Below are 16,569 nucleotides of genomic sequence, written 5' to 3'. Positions count from 1 at the left end.
GCGCTTCATCACATTCTCATACAGAGCAACTGTGCCTTCACACTGCTGAGCAACAACGGCTGAAACGTTTTAACCTGCATAAACGAATCCTATTTCTCCCTGATTACCTTTTTTTGTTTTGTTGTTTTTATTGCTTTTAAATATCCTCTTTAAACGTAACATACTCTCTAAGCCACTTAACTACTATTGCGCTCTCATTAGACACGTATTGTTGACTAATGATTGCGAGGAACAACTAAAATAGTTGTGGTTAGGTCCGAAATGGATTTACAAACGCTAAATGATACGTCTGGAATTTGGGCATGTCTCCAGCTTCAGAACGGGACCTCAAACGGAAGTCTGGAGTTTCCCAACGGCACCTGCGGAGACGCGCTCCCGCTGCCCAAGACGGAACCAGCGCGCGCCAAAGGTGAGGATCTCTCGACACCCCAGACAGCCGTTTCAGATCGTTCGTTCAAAGCCACTCGTTCTCGTTCACTCAAACAAAGACGTACCAAAAGCTTATCTTGACTTTGACATTATGGAGAGGTTGGAGAACCCCCCAAAAGCTTGAAGTGGTTGGGGCGTTAAAGATTATAGCCTATACACATACAATAAACAAAATAAAATAAAACGTTTCAGTAGCTAACCACAAAAGTTAGATAGTTAGGTAGAGCGTAAGCCTGCAAGGAGCCTATTCAGAGACTTCTAGGCTACATGTTGATAATACACATATTTGCTACCCATTTCCTCCATCAGAGGCTGCTGGGATCTCTGTTCTTGTATCAAGAAAAAGCCCTTATCATCAAACACGTCTGTCATTGTTGCCATCATAGTGCTCCAACAACCTCTTCAAATACCGATTTTGGACTTTTAACATACACTGCACATTCATTCTTCTTCATCATGACTCCAGGATGTTTATGTCCTGTATCATGGTATATAACTAGAATATGGCATTGATATGGTAATCATTCAGCACTGGTGTATATCAAATTGGTGTACTATATCAAATGGTGTATATCAAATTACTAAAGGATTATCACTGTAGGGTGTAGGGGATAGGTCAATACTTGTTATATCTTGGAAAACTGTAAACTGTTTCTGGCAGCATCACTACAGCTTGATTTGTCACTGCAGAGTGGTAATTCAGATGTCAGTGTGACATCTGAATTATACTGTTTTATAATCCTATAGTATATTGGTTTCTGGTGCCTTTAAGTCAACGGGAGATGATACAACAAAAGGATAATGAAGTATGTGGAAACCCGATTTAGCTTAGCCCTTTAAATCCCACCTGTGACCAACATTTACATATGAGTGAAGAACCTTGTTAGTAACCTAGAAGACTTGTTAGTGCATTAGTGTGAACTGTAATCAAAGCATTGATTTTCATGTGAATCTCGGTTGTGCTACATGTGTCCTAGTGCCATATTTAGGATATATAATTTTTAAAATGTCTGAATATGCCCTGTTTCATATACAGTAAATCATGATTACACATGTAAATACATCAGTGGTCACACAGTGGTGACCAGTTGAGAAACACAGAAACACAGAGCAACATTTTGAAAAAAAAAATTCCCCCCAAAAAACCCCCATTAAACTGATTATAGAGATCTGATTATTTAGATTTCAAACTGCAATAGTTTCATTTTACAGTTAAAGTAAAATGAAGCATGCATTTTTTTATCATCAAATAAAGAAAGACAGAAATAAAGTTAGTTTATTTGCAACATTCTGTTGGGTATTTTTAAACAAACACGCATTTTTTTACTAGTTTGGCACTTGTAAAATTTAGCAATAAAACACACTTTTACTGTTGGTAAAGGCATGCTGTTGCTTCATTAAGCTATCCAAGAAATATCACACATGTGCTCACGTTGATGGGAATTTGGATTGAACAAGTTTTGAACAAGATTGGATTTGGATTGAACAAGAAAATTTTACAGATCTAAATGACGCCAGCGGTGCCTATTCAGGAAATAGAGTTTGCAGCATTTCCACTGCTATTAGAATCACAGTCAAAGCATGTAAATAATTCAGAAGACTTTACTGCATTCACTGGATGTTCATCCTCTGGACATTATGTCGCGAGAGACGTTTTATGACATGAAGAAGCAAAATGTACAGTAGTAGTAATTCTAAAGACTTATATAAAAACATCACCTTAAATGTTAACGTTAAAACATAAAACAGTAAACTATCAAAGTATAAAATATATCCCAAAGCATTAAAGGGTGCTTTACTGGAAGAAAGCAGAAGTTAAATTTTCCTTATATTAGATTAGTGATGGACATTACATGACAGGCTCCAACTGCCATTTTGCAACATGAAGCCATAAAAACAGTGTCCCCAAGGCTTCAGGCTGTTGTGCGCTTTAACAGGATTGTAAACTTCATGGTTGTGATTGGATTTCTAAAATTTGAAGACTGAATATTAAATTAATCACTTTTAGAGCCTTTCTAGACAAATTGCCCTAATCGTAATGAAGTTAAAATAACATAAGCAGAAGAAAACAAAACAACAGTAATTAGATGTGACTCAAAAATAAATAATGAATCATACTGGTAACAAAAACAATCGTTGTTCATCGCAGTATAAAAATGCTTTAAACAATTCATGTGATTATTTCAACATCTAAATTAACTGCTTTTAATTATTATTTCATATACTTATTTTTTTTATATATCAAAAATACTAGGCTATTTAAAGACTTATTGAACCCGCCTTTATTAAGTTACACCAATGAACGTCATTTTAAAGAGTCAGTTGATGTCGAAACAGCTCTTAAGGCACACGCTACATATGTTCACATTCTACAGCGAAAACAAGCAATGTCTCTTTCTCTGTGGGTGGTTTGGAGTAAGCGTTCAGCATACCTCCGGGGTCCAGGCTAAATTTAGTGCATTGCCACTGAGGAGCCTAATCAGAGACTTCTCGACAATTCACATATTCGCTGTCCATTTCCTCCATCAGCAGAGGCCGCTGGGCTCTCTGTCATTGGGTCCATAATGAACCCTGATCATCAAACAGACGTCCGTCATTATCTCCATCACATAGTGCTCCAACAGCCTCTTCAAATCCACTGATTTTGGACTCTTTACATACACTGCACATTCATTCTTCTTCATGATGAGTCTATATGGAATGCACATGCTTACTTTGGTATCATCTCAGTGATTTTTTTTATTTATTTTTTTAATCTTAGTTAATCTCTTTACTTGGCAATGCAATATTGTCCATCTAAATGGAGCATTTTCTCCTTTAGCATATTTTTTTCTGCTGATCCCCATCAGAACAAACCTGTGACTGGTGTCAGCTATTTGTTTTTATTATGTTTTATTATTATTTAAATTGTTTTAGTCTTAGTCCTGTGTCAGATGCCCTTTTTAGTGTTATTTGTATTTTTTATTTTGTATATTTTAGTCAACCAATCCTGGTTATTTGTTTGTTTAGTCAAGTTTTATTTGACTAAATCCTGGTTTCACAGACAGGGCTTAGACTAAGCCAAAATTAGGCCTTAGTTTAATTAGGACATTTAAATATATATATATTTTATTATTATTATTTTTTTAAGTTGTTTCAGTTAAAACAGCACATATACATGCATTTTAGTCTGAGGCTAGGCTTAAGCCTTGTCTGTGAGGTGTGTGTGGTGGGGTAAAAGTCTGGGAATTTAAGTCTAGTTTTAGTCAGTGAAAACTTAGTCATGGTGTGTACTGTGTAATGGTTAAACTGATTATCTCAATTATTTTGCTCAATTTTGTACTGAGCATTATTTTTGTCATCTATTGCGCTTTCACTTTGTAGATCACAGTATTCCTTTATCTTATCTGGAACGTTCTATTGGTATCACAGGTATGGTACTCAAATGGTTCCAGTCTTTCCTGTCTAATAGAAGTTTCTCTGTTACTTTAGGATTTCATTCATCCTCTGTGGCTTACCTCATCTGTGGTGTACCCCAGGGATCGAATATGGCACCCCTATTATTTTCATTATGCTTCCTTTGGGATCAATTATAATTAGATTTGGTGTGTCGTACTATTGCTATGCGGACGACACCAAACTCTACATAAGGGGATAAGGAGCTACATATCATAAGGAGATACATATCTCAGAATAATCACTGACAGGCTGATGAGGGTCTTGAATCACCCTGAAGGGGTTTATTCTGAGATAACAACCGTCTGGATGTACATTATCCAGCTTATTACACGGCTACTTGCCACATAAGAAAATAAATAGACACGAAAATACTGATCTGAGTCAAAATATTTTATACAGTCTTTAAACACAAAGCTTCCACGGAGAGAGCAGTTGCTAGCGAGGCAAGACTGACATTTAAGGGATACAGTCATACGACTTATTACACTGCATTTCGCCACATAAATAATTATGGGGATAACAGATATTTATTTGAGATCAAACTGTTTTAAAATTGTACCGGTTTGTTATCTTATAATCCATTACAGTGTACAAAACAATAGTCGCAAAATGGCAGCAGCTGCGTTTGTATGAAACAAGAGCGAGCGAGTCCACAATACTGGATGACATAGTTAAATAACTGTACACAAAATATTGATTTGACTGAGTTTTAAGTTTTTATTAGCTCACCAAACACAAAACTTCCAGGAAGAAAAACTGTTCCTAGCAAGCGTATAACGTTGCTGACTTCAGTAACCTGGATGAGCCTGTGTTAACATACCGCTGGATGGCGTGATTGACCAATCAGAATCTAGTATTCCACAGAGCCGTGTAATAAATACCTATAGAACATAAAGATAATTCTGCATATAAGAGATTGAAAGCCTGTCTTCACAAACTCAAATTGTGTCTCACTAACAATTTTATGCCACTTAACGATGATAAAACCCAAATTATCTAATTTGGGCCTAAAGGGCCTCACACCGTACCTTAAATCTGACGTTAAAGATATAGGATTTTACCAAGATAGTAGTCTTAAATTAGACAAACAAATGAATGCCGTAGTTACTTTTTTTAGTAGGGATAGCTTTGAAACTGTTATTCACAATTTTATTTCAACATGACTCGATTACTGTAATTCATTGTATGTCGGGTTACTTCTCTCATCCATCTCTCGTCTCCAAATGGCCCAAAATGCAGCTGCCCGTCTGCTCATGGGGAGCCACAAATTACATCATATCACACACATTTTAAGCTCTCTGCACTGGCTGCCAGTCCGATGCCGAATTGATTTTAAAATTCTATTATTTGTTTATAAAGCTTTCAACAATCTAGCACCTAAATACCTTTCCGACTTGTTACTCACAACCCATCCAGATCACTTGTAGGTGTATGTGCTTTATAAATGAACTGAACTGAATTTAATTTAATTAAATTGAATTCCCCTCTAAGCACAAATCAAGAGAATGTCAAACTCGCATGGTTCATTTGACACATTTAATCATCTAGTCCCCTGATTTATAATATTATCGTATAAATGAACACTCTCTACTTCAAAAGTTTCTCTCAAGAGCTGAAATAGTGAAATTCCTAATAGTAATTCCAATAAGTATAAATGGTCAGTTTTTGGTCAAGTGGTAAAGTTAGTAGTCACAGTTAGTGCTTAATGAAGTCAGTGTCGTCTGATGTCGAAATTAACACTACCTGCGACCCACCAGTTGGGAAGCACTATAGTATATGTTTAAACACGTGCTGTGTTAACTTGACAAGGCAGGTAGTATAAGTCATTTGGCTTAAAGCAATGCAACCTCTGATCTCAGTTAAGACCCCCATTGAGTCTTCTCAGGATAAGGTCATCAGTCATGAGCCCTTAACATTTAGATTCCAGAGATGAAGCTCCGCCTGGGTAATTTAAAAGGACACAAAGGTTAGCAGAACGTCATGCTTTTGCTTAATATAGAAACGTTTTATGTGATTAATAAACTTCCTTGACAGTTCTTGACGTGATGATGATTCACACATATTTACATATTTAGGATCCAATCATGAGATAATTTACTGCTTTACTGCCTGTCTGTTACACTTCTCTTCATAGTGGGTTATACATATCTTGGATATATCTTGGTTACATCTTGGATGCTATATGGCTTCATACAGTGATTCAGCAGGCAGCAAATCAGAATAAATTTTTCACATTGTTCACTGAAAAAAAAGAAAGAAATTGTGATTGTATTATTGCAGTGTACGATGTGCCTAAATGGGTTTAATGGTCTTAATTGACAAATGTGCTGTTTGGTTGTCTTCAGCACAGACATTGATCTGAAACAAAATGATGGCATTACCTATGTTTCTGGCTTTCATGTAAAAGCAAATAACTCGAGAACATTTGCATTTAAGAGCAAATTTATTATAATTTTGTGTCCACACTGCATTACTTACTTATTTTCCTTACATATTTGTGTTTGGAAAGAGTCTGTGGCTGCATCCAAAAGCTAAAAAATGCTGCCTTCGGAGAATGTCCAAATCCAATGTTAGCTTCACATCCCGTCTCCTGAGATATCTTCATATGATCAAATTTTGAATTCCTTCGCAGCTATGATATCCCACAATCCTGTGCTTTCCATTCTGTGACAGTTAAGCTAAAAATAGATGGCGTCTAAAAGTTGCATTTGGTTGTCACTGAGTGTAAATAAAAAAAAAAAAAAGAATTGACTAACGTTTTCTACTTTTAATGTAATTTATAGTGAGAAATTACTAATTTAGAAATTATTAATTGTTTTTAAAGGGACATGCTTTCCTCATTCCTGAAATTGACTAACATGAGCTTTTTTACCTTTATTATGGGATTTTTCTAACCATGTAATAACATACAGCATGCCATTGATTTTTTAAACTTTAAATGCATAAATGTTTCGCCAATCATTATTACATATTTGGATCTTTAGCGACCCGGATCTATATCTAACACGGATGGATCTCTACCTGTCGCAATAATATAAAACTCTCCTGATATTAGAGTAACAATTACAGAACAATAATGCATATTTTGTTCCCTTTTGGAGTTTGGAAGGGTTCAGTTTGAGCAAATGTTTTAAAACATCATCACTGTCCTCATCAGAGCTCATTTCCCAGTACATTCAGCATCTGGCTTATATTCATGATCTCAAACACATTATCTTCAAAATCAATATTTTGATTGCTGACAGCTTCTTCACCAGATCCACCATCAAGTGACAGTGACACTAACATTTGATTGCTTTCAGTACTTGCTCTGCAGTAAATCACTGAGTCATTTCAAGTTTTGCTGATGATACTTCCTATTCTTTTGTTTTCTGCCTGCGGTAACAATAAGTGAAACGTCACTTCATCATTGTGTATCAGACAATGTCACTTTGTGGAATAAAGGTGAATTGCACTTATTCAGTCATCAAAGATTAAATTACTGTTGTGCAGAAAAAAAATACACTGTTACATATTCGGGTCATTAGCAACCCTATACAATTTGTACAAAAAATGAATGGGAAAACAGGCATTCTTTTATATATTTTTTCTTGTTATATTGTTTATAATGAATTGATTGAGGAATACTAAGAAAGTTGATGTCTAACTTTAAAAATAATTAATGAGGAGGAGGGTAATGGATGACGTCCCGGGTCCCTAAAGACCTGAGGTGTGTGTTTAAGGGTTAAACAGATTAATTGAATCAATTAATAAAACTGAAAAGTAACTAAAAAGACACTTAACCCATAACTAGACAGGCCTAGAATAGAACAGGGTTAAAACTAAAACTATTAAACATTGTTTTCGTTAATTTAACTAAAGATGGAATAAAATAGAAATATTGGATGAAAAATGTGAACTAACAAAAAGTAAACAAAAATTAGAAATGAAGAAAGTACTAAAATTACTAAAACTGAACTAAAGAAGTTAAAGCTAAAATAAGTTAAGACAAAATAAAAATTAAAACTGAAAAAAAAAAGTTAAAACTATTAATAAATACCATAATAACATTAAAATAATACAAAAATAACACTTAAATAGAATATAATGAATTATAACATGTTAGTTAAAATGGAGGAAACCACTACAGGATTTTTTTTTTCTCCACATTTAAATTTTTGATGGAATTTTTTTCATTTCCTCCCAAATACCTGCTAAATTCTTACACTGCACTGATTTCACTTGCCCAAAGGTTTACAGTTAATTGGATAAACAAATTTACCTGTTTTCTGAATGTTCCTAATAACCTTTCTGAATGTAAATAAAAGTGTTGCCATCTATAACGACTTCACCTGACACTTCAGACTGTTGAGTTGTAAACTTGTGTGGGCTCTTCTACTCTTCTACTCAGAAATCATCAGTCGCAAGGCACTTTAATCTAGTGGGACATGACGTCAGTATGCTCAAATTCATGGGCTTAGAGGTGGTTAATCGAGCTCCAAGAGGGGGAGACCGTGAAAACCGCCTCTTGCAGCGAGAAGCCTGGTATATTTTTAATCTAAACACATGTATTCCCAATGGGTTGAATGAAGAGTTGTCACTGAGTTGTTTTTTATAAATATAAAACTGAGATGATTCTTGTTTTTTATAATTGTAAAACTGGGGTTATTCTTGTCTATGAAACATCTGTGTATTGTAAGTCATTTTGTATGCAGCCTAGAATTATTGTCTTTAATTAATTGGCTTTTGTTGATATGTGTGTAGCATACTTTGAATTCATTGGCTTACGAGTTTATGGGTGTGTCATTGGTGGGGGCATATAAGATTGGTCACAATGTCTGTTTGATTGCACACTGAAGAAGGCACACGCCGAAACGCGTTTGTGCAACGAATAAAAAACGTTTATGCATAGTGCGGCCTCTGTCCTATTCTTATCTCTTCTACTCAGCAACATGCAATCTCATCCTCTGACACTTTTACAGTTAACACTTGCAAGGCTCCCTGATTCTCCACAGACTGTTAGCAGCTGATATCATGATGCGGTGGTGAATACTATTAGTTTATGTTGTGTTTTGCTAACAGAATGTCTCTCAGGTCCTTGAATGGCCCATTCTGGTAAATACAGAAGTACTATACAACAGTTTACAGAATGATCCAGATGGAGAGGAGCAAACTGAGGGATCACTGAAGGCCACTGGCTTGCAAAAATGAGCCACATCCATTAATTTCTCCTAGGACACAGCTCAAGGACTCTGTACACCACAGCAACACTTAAACGAGATCTTCAAAAATAGAAAGTGAACAATAGGCTTTTTTTCTTGTTTTTCTTTTGACAGTCTGATCAAAAAATGAGTCAAAATAAATGGGTTAAGAAAAGAAACGGTTCACTTAAAAAAAAAAAAAGAAGGCCAAGCCATGCACACTGCATTATGGGATAGAGTATGCAGTGTAGTGTTCTTTGATGTATACTTTTGGCAAATGCAGTAGGTCACACTCAAAACAATCTGTTGCCGAATGCAGTGGCGGCTCTAGACAAATTTTACTAGGGGGGCCAAGGAGGGGCCAGTGTTTAACCAGAGGGGCACATTAAAAATGGCAACACATTTTATTTAAAGATTATAAACTTTATTTTACTTTAAAATCATATTAACATTCATTTTGTACAAGAGTGAGTGCAGGTGCAAAAGAGGTAGGCCATCATTTTTTTTAAAATACAGTACAGGGTACAAATACAGGGTGTCAATTATATGTGAAAATAAAACACGTCAAGCAGTGGCGGCAACAGTTCAACAGTGTTGTTGTGTCGTTCAGACTTTGCACAGTAATTTGAAAGTGATTGCAGTACCAGTTTTGGCCACAATCTTACATACGGTTCGTTTAAATTATGCTTATTTTAAATGTATTGTGCAGGCTAAAAATACATTACCTTTTAATAATCTTTCAGTGCACAAAACCATTATAATATGAAACACTTTAAAACAGAGCTCACAAAGCGTTTTTAAAAGTTCACGGCTTTTAAAACATTTAAAATTTCACGGGACAAAGCGAAGAAATGTCGAGCGCACAAATCCTAGTGTAGGCCTAAGTTACCTATATCTGTCCAACAGTTTATTGATCATTTGTTTCTTCATAGTTTTAAATTCCAGTTATTGTGCGTTTGATGCCGATTCATAGTCCTTGTGATGTGTGTGATCTAACAGGCACAAGCGAGTCGTTTAAAAACAGCAACAAACATAAAATACAAATACACAAAATAAAGTCATTTTATGCAAATCCATAGTCTTTATATCTACAGATCAAGCATTATAATGTGAATATATCATATTGGAGAGAGTTTTACCGTGCATCCTGCTGTAAACTGACGAGGCGCGCGCGCTGTTTGAATACTGAACATACGGACTGAAAGCAAAGCAGGCAACAGTGTTTGGGTGCGCTCACTGCGCTGCACTAATTTACCCGTGTAGAACGTTGCGTCGCATTAGTTCCGCTTTTTGGCGCTCGCGTGTAAAATCATATATTTTTTTTACAACGCGGGGGTGGCCACAGGGGTGGCCAGGGACATGTCTACAGAGGCACGGGCCTCCGTAGGCCTCCGTGTAGAACCACCACTGGCCGAATGTTTATCCTGTGTTTTTCCTGCATTTTAATTAGCAAACAGATGATTATTTCAATTACGGACAGGCACTTGGCCTCACTGTGGACACCAATTACAAACAGGAAATAGCATGGATTACTTCTCTGCTTTGGGAATATTGACTGCAGCCTAAAAGGACTGATAACCACTTGACTTTCTCTGACCGTCGTGCTTTCTACCAAAATCCATAATTAGACATAGGCCTACATCTAATTATAGTGCCCTATAATGCTTTTTCTAATATTGTCTTTCATATAGTGTGTACTATAGCTGTTTATGAATGTAAAAGGCCTGCAAAGTTTCAAAGATTAAAGCACACATTAATTGGAGTTATTGTTTCCCAAAAGTCTTCCATGCAGTCTTCATTGGGTCCTCACAAACAACATCTACTTTGACCCGCCCTCAAACACTGGAGTTGTAGCCGAGGCCTAAATGACTTTGGTTACGTTTCCTACATGCGCTTTAAGCAGCAAGACCAATCACTACAGACTGGGCCATCTGACCAATAAGAGTAGGCTTTTGGAAAGGAGAGGTTTAGAGAGACTGAGGCTACGTTTACATGACAACCCTGTACTAAACACTGAAAATTGTCATTGTCAAAATGATCCCCGTTCACACGGATGCGCGAAAACGACAAAAAACGCTGAGTTATTCATACCGGGCCAGTAATTGGCGATGTCACTTTGTAAAGAAACACTACGCATCTATATATTGAACACATAATGCACACATGCACATGACGTCACCGTTTTCACAAATTACAATTTTTGTAGTATACACGGAGACGATAGCGGTATCATTTTCACCAAAAAAAGTCAGCATATTCAAGCCCCTAAAACGCGTTGTTTTCTGTTTTTAGTTGAAAAAGAGTGTCGTGTAAACGGCCCCTGAATCTTCGAATGAGTGGTTTAAGGCTCTTTGAGAAATGAGGTGATGTGCAATCTATATTATGAGAAAATTAAAGTGTTTTTTGACTTTTAATATATGCAAACATGTTGTAGAAGACTTCAAACAAAATTAGGAACATTTAAAATAGCATAATTGGGGCACTTTAACAAAAATAAGACACTATTTAATGGGTCAATATATTATTCTTGGATTTTATCATTTATATTTTAGTTTTCAGTTAGGGTGAGAGCATTAAACGTAATAATAAATAAATTACAAAAATAAACTAACTAAATAAATCACACTGAATACAACTGAAAATCTAGAATATAAAAACATACATTTCAGAAAGCATAGAGACATGCCACTTAAAGCAGCTGATCTATACTGTGACTGTCAACTAAAAAATGTAAGAATGTAACACATTTAGAATTAATTGATTTTATTCAAGTCAAAAAATAGAAATAGTTCATGACAACAATTACACTTTAAGAAAAATACCAAGTTAGTTATTCCCCTCAAGTTATAGCACTGGTCCTATATAACAATGACTTGGAGCATGTAAAATGCAACTGACGTGCAAGGAAACAAATTTATGCAAGTGTAAAATATTGATGCACTCACATTTGGCCTCAGATTCATAATTCACGCAACCAACTTTCATGATATCTTGATTCCCCTTGATTGTTTTTTATTCATTATTCATCCTTCTCTGGTTTGAGACCCATATTATGGCAAGCCGTTTTAACATTTAATCCTTAAAACCTACTAGTATCTATTCTTATGCTACTAGTACTTATTCTTTAGATACTAGTATCTATTCCATTAAGTACTCGTGCTTATTCTTTAGGTACTAGTGCCTATTCTTTAGATACTAGTACATTTTTGCAGTAGTTATTCATTAGATACTAGTTTTTTTAGAGACTGGTACTCATTCATTATACTAGTACCTACTAGTACTTATTAATTAGATTCTAGTGCCTATTAAATAGACACTAGTACTTATTTATTAGATACTAGTACCTATTAAATAGATACTAGTTCTTATTCATTAGATACTAGTATTTATTTCAACAGTGACTAGTAACTATTCTTTTGTTACTAGTAACACATTTCAATTTTTTGCCATTGACTTCTATGGGGATCCGTCATTCAGATATCAACTATTCAGTTCTGACTAGTATGTATTCCAATTGTGACTAGTACGTATTTATTAGATACTAGTAGTTATTCATTGGGTACTAGTATTTATTTTTTAGATACTCGTACCTATTACTAGATTCTAGTACTTGTTCAATACTAGTACTTAGTCATTAGATACTAGTACCTATTAAATAGATACTAGTACTTATTCATTAGCTAGTATTACTTAATCAATAGATACTAGTACTTATTCATTAGATGTAAAAAATGTAACCGTGATTTTTACGGTAAAAAAATGGCAGCTGTGGTTGCCAGAACTTTACCGTCAAAAATACGGTAGCAACCCGTTATTGGTTTTACAGACTTAAAGGTAGGGTAGGTAGGATTTTTATAAAAAACTTTTTTTCAAATTTGTTTAAACTGTCTTTATATACCAATACATAATTAAAATGTAAGTGCTCTGAAAAAGAGAGTTTAAAAATCGAGTGACTGTAGACCTTTTAATCTGCAATAAACACAGCTCATTATTTCCATCCAGGACGAAACAATTGATTGGTTTGGGTGACTGTCACTCACTCTTGCAACCATGGCTACCACCACTGTTGCTAGATCTGCCCATATGCGCGCGCACCCGTTTGATTTGAGGGGAGTGCAAGAGAGGCGCGGAACCTACGAAGAGTAAAATTATGGCAGAGAGAAAGAGCATTCAAAATTCAAAGCACCTGCATATGCAGTCAGCGAAGGCAAACAAGACAAAAACTACTTCCTCGGACCCTGGTTGCCCGCACTCTTGAACGACCTCCTCTGCTTCGCCCTCGACCCCGGACCTGTCCTTGAACCGACGATGCGGTACTTGTCACCGGAGTGTAACGTTAGTCCTCATCAGAGTCAACAATGTTTTCATCATGTAAACTCTTACATGCAAAACACCGTATATGTTATGACTCTTACACGAAATTCACCTTCATCACAGTTTAACTGATGGTAATGGAAAAACGTGTATCAATGCAACCTGTTTTTAGCTTTGCCTTATGAATATAGCTCGTTACCTATAGCCTAAATATAGCTCGTTACCGAATCAAACAAAATATATTTTAAACTTTACCAGTATCGATATGCTAGCTTGATAGTGAGTACTAAAAGCCATCTTATTTGTTTATATTTCTAGTGATAAAGTTAGGTATTTTATTACATGTGATTCTGACATGATGTCACTGCATGCACTGCACTCCTTCCTCTGCACTCGTCTCAGGTAAATAAATGCGTCTTCCAGCTGAGCCTGAGCATTTGGCGTCGTGCGTTCATGTGTTTTGGGGGCGTGGCTTTGGAAGGAGCCCAGAAGGGAGGGGGTGGAGTGAATGGAAATAATTAGCTGTGTTTACAACAGTCGTGAGAGGTCTACAGACACTCGATTTTTATACTCTCTTTTCCAGAGTACTTATATTTTAATTATGTATTGGTATATAAAGACAGTTTAAACAAATTTGGAATGTTTTTTTTTTAGAAAAATCCTACCTACCTACCCTACCTTTAACTTAAAATTTACAGTAATAAACCGAATTTTATTATCTGATATAATGTGAATTTACCGTCCTACTGAAGTATTAATATCTGTTTTGTACCATTGTAATACACTGATAACCACCAATCACAGCAGTGATGATAGTCACATGATCAATCAAAGCTCATCACAAGCAGCTCTTCCACAAGAAAGTTAATACTATAGAAGCTGCACAGTGTCATTCACACAAACATTAAACACCATCACGGTAACACACATGAAATTTTAAAAATGCAATAAGCATTAATTTAACAACATTAAATCAAATCAAATCAAATCAAGTATATTTGTATAGCGCTTTTCACAATACAGATTGTATCAAAGCAGCTTCACAGTATTAAATTAAAATAAAATAATACAACAAGGTTTGTTTCTAGTGGAATTTATTGATTGATAAAATAAAATTAAATATCCCTAAAATATCCCCAACTGAGCAAGCCAAAGGCAACAGTGGCAAGGAACCGAAAAAACTCCATCAGGTGACCTAATGGAAAAAAAAAAAAACTTGGGAGAACCCAGGCTCAGTCGGGGCCAGTTCTCCTCTGGCATTTATGAACTAGAGGCCAGATTGTAGTTTGAACTGTAAGATTAAAAATATTATATGAATGCCTGGCCGAAAAGATGCGTCTTTAATCTAGTTTTAAACTGGGAGCGAGTCCGAGCAATGAACAGTATCAGGAAGACTATTCCAGAGTTTCGGAGCCAAATGTGAAAATGCTCTTCCTCCTTTGGTTGATCTGGATATCCTAGGTATGACCAAAAGCCTCGAATTTATTGATCTTAAAGAGCGCGATGGATTATAGGGCGTATAAATGTATCATAAAACCCTAATGTATATAACTGATTAGAAAAAACGAAGAAAACTATGAAGAAACATAGTTATTTCAACAAAAATACATCAAATGTGAAGTGTCACACAGGGAATTGTGGGAATGTCAATTTACGTTTTTTTCACTGTAAATTATACAATGAGTTGTTCTTTTTCACTTTCAAAAACTGTAAATTTAACGGTATTTTATATGTACCATTAGATCTATCACAATTATTTACCGTATATAGTACGGAAACTTTCTGTTATCCAATTAACAGTTTTTCACTGTAGCATTTTTACAGTCTTTTACCGTTAAAATTACGATCATTTTTTACAGTGTAGTATCTAATAAATAAGTACTAGTATCGTTAAAAAGGTACTAGTACCTAAATAATAAGCACTAGTATCTAACAAATAGGCACTAGTACCTACAAAATAAGCACTAGTTGCTAATGAATTAGTTCTAGTACTTAATGGAATAGATACTAGTATAAAAAAAAAAATACTAGAAGGTTTTAAGGATTAAATGTTAAAACGGCTTGCCATACCTGTATTCATAACCCAGTTCAATCTCCCCATGAATTGATTATGAGGCCAAAAGCATTGATGATAACAGGGTTTTGGAAAGGGGAAGTTCAACAGCTGAATGGCTATGCGGCTCTAGAGGCGCTGTGTTGGAAGATGGAAATGGATGAGGGATGATGAGAAATCATAGTAATGTTTTGTTTACAGGACACAGAGCCAAGGCATTTAATCACATGAGCTGCAGTTTATCCCATCTTAGAACAAATATTCAGTTCACTTTTAAACAATATCCATCTGATTTAACGATCTGTATATCTTGCATACACATTTTAGATAATTTTAAGTGTGGTATACATCACGCTATAAGTTTTGTTTTTTTGGGTTCACAGTGTAAACACCCCAAAGGCATACAACAGCATTGTACTGATGAGAATGGATCATTAACCCTCTGATACATAAATGATTGCATCACAAAAATATATACTTTCAACCTTTATTATTATTATTACAATTATTATTAAATTATTTATTTTGAGAGAGTCTGTCTACTGTAGAAGACACTATGCATTTAAGGTTGCACTTTACAGTCACTTCAAAATGATGATTTTTGATATGCTAAAAACGATGCCATCGTTACTGTTCATATACTATTTCGTTTCCGATACATGCAGTAAGCGGTAGACCAATCACAAGAGACTGGGCCATCTGACCAATAAGAGCAGAGTAGGCTCTTGAACAGGAGGGGTTTAGAGAGACTGAATCCTTTATTGAACTGTCAGAAAATGTGAGCAATGTATATTATGAGAAAAATAAATGTTTTTGACCCTGGATTCACGTAAATCTATTGTAGGAGACCTCCAAAACAAAATTAGGAACCTTTAAAATAGCATAATAGGGGCACTTCAAGCAATAATATGCCCTTTTTAACCCATTAACCTACATACATTGTGGTTTAAAATAACATAATAAATTATGATCTCTCTTTAAAATATTCTAGATGTCCATATTGTGGGTATTTTATATCCCCATTTGTCCCTATTTCTACAAATATAAGCATAGAAGTCAACAAAAAGCCTTGAATATTATTTAATTAAAATATAGATGTTGCATGTTTTTTATTTATTAATAGAGCTGACTGAAAATTCACATTGAAATACCCAA

The 16,569-nt window shown here is 35.3% G+C and overlaps 1 protein-coding gene across 1 annotated transcript in view; it reads left to right on the top strand.

Moving 5' to 3' along the window:
* Positions 1 to 261: 261 nt before the first annotated feature.
* cckbrb (cholecystokinin B receptor b) overlaps positions 262 to 16,569 on the top strand; it is a gene marked incomplete at its 5' end in the record, with an annotated part of 37,202 nt that continues 20,894 nt past the window's right edge. The window contains one exon of the mRNA XM_084122916.1: positions 262 to 409. Coding sequence (XP_083979042.1) covers positions 262 to 409 — 148 coding nt within the window. The remainder of the gene's footprint in view (positions 410 to 16,569) is intronic.

The sequence above is a fragment of the Abramis brama genome (assembly GCF_963993115.1).
Source record: "Abramis brama genome assembly, chromosome: 8".
In the NCBI taxonomy this organism is placed as follows: domain Eukaryota; kingdom Metazoa; phylum Chordata; class Actinopteri; order Cypriniformes; family Leuciscidae; genus Abramis; species Abramis brama.
This window is presented reverse-complemented; position numbering and strand designations above follow the sequence as displayed.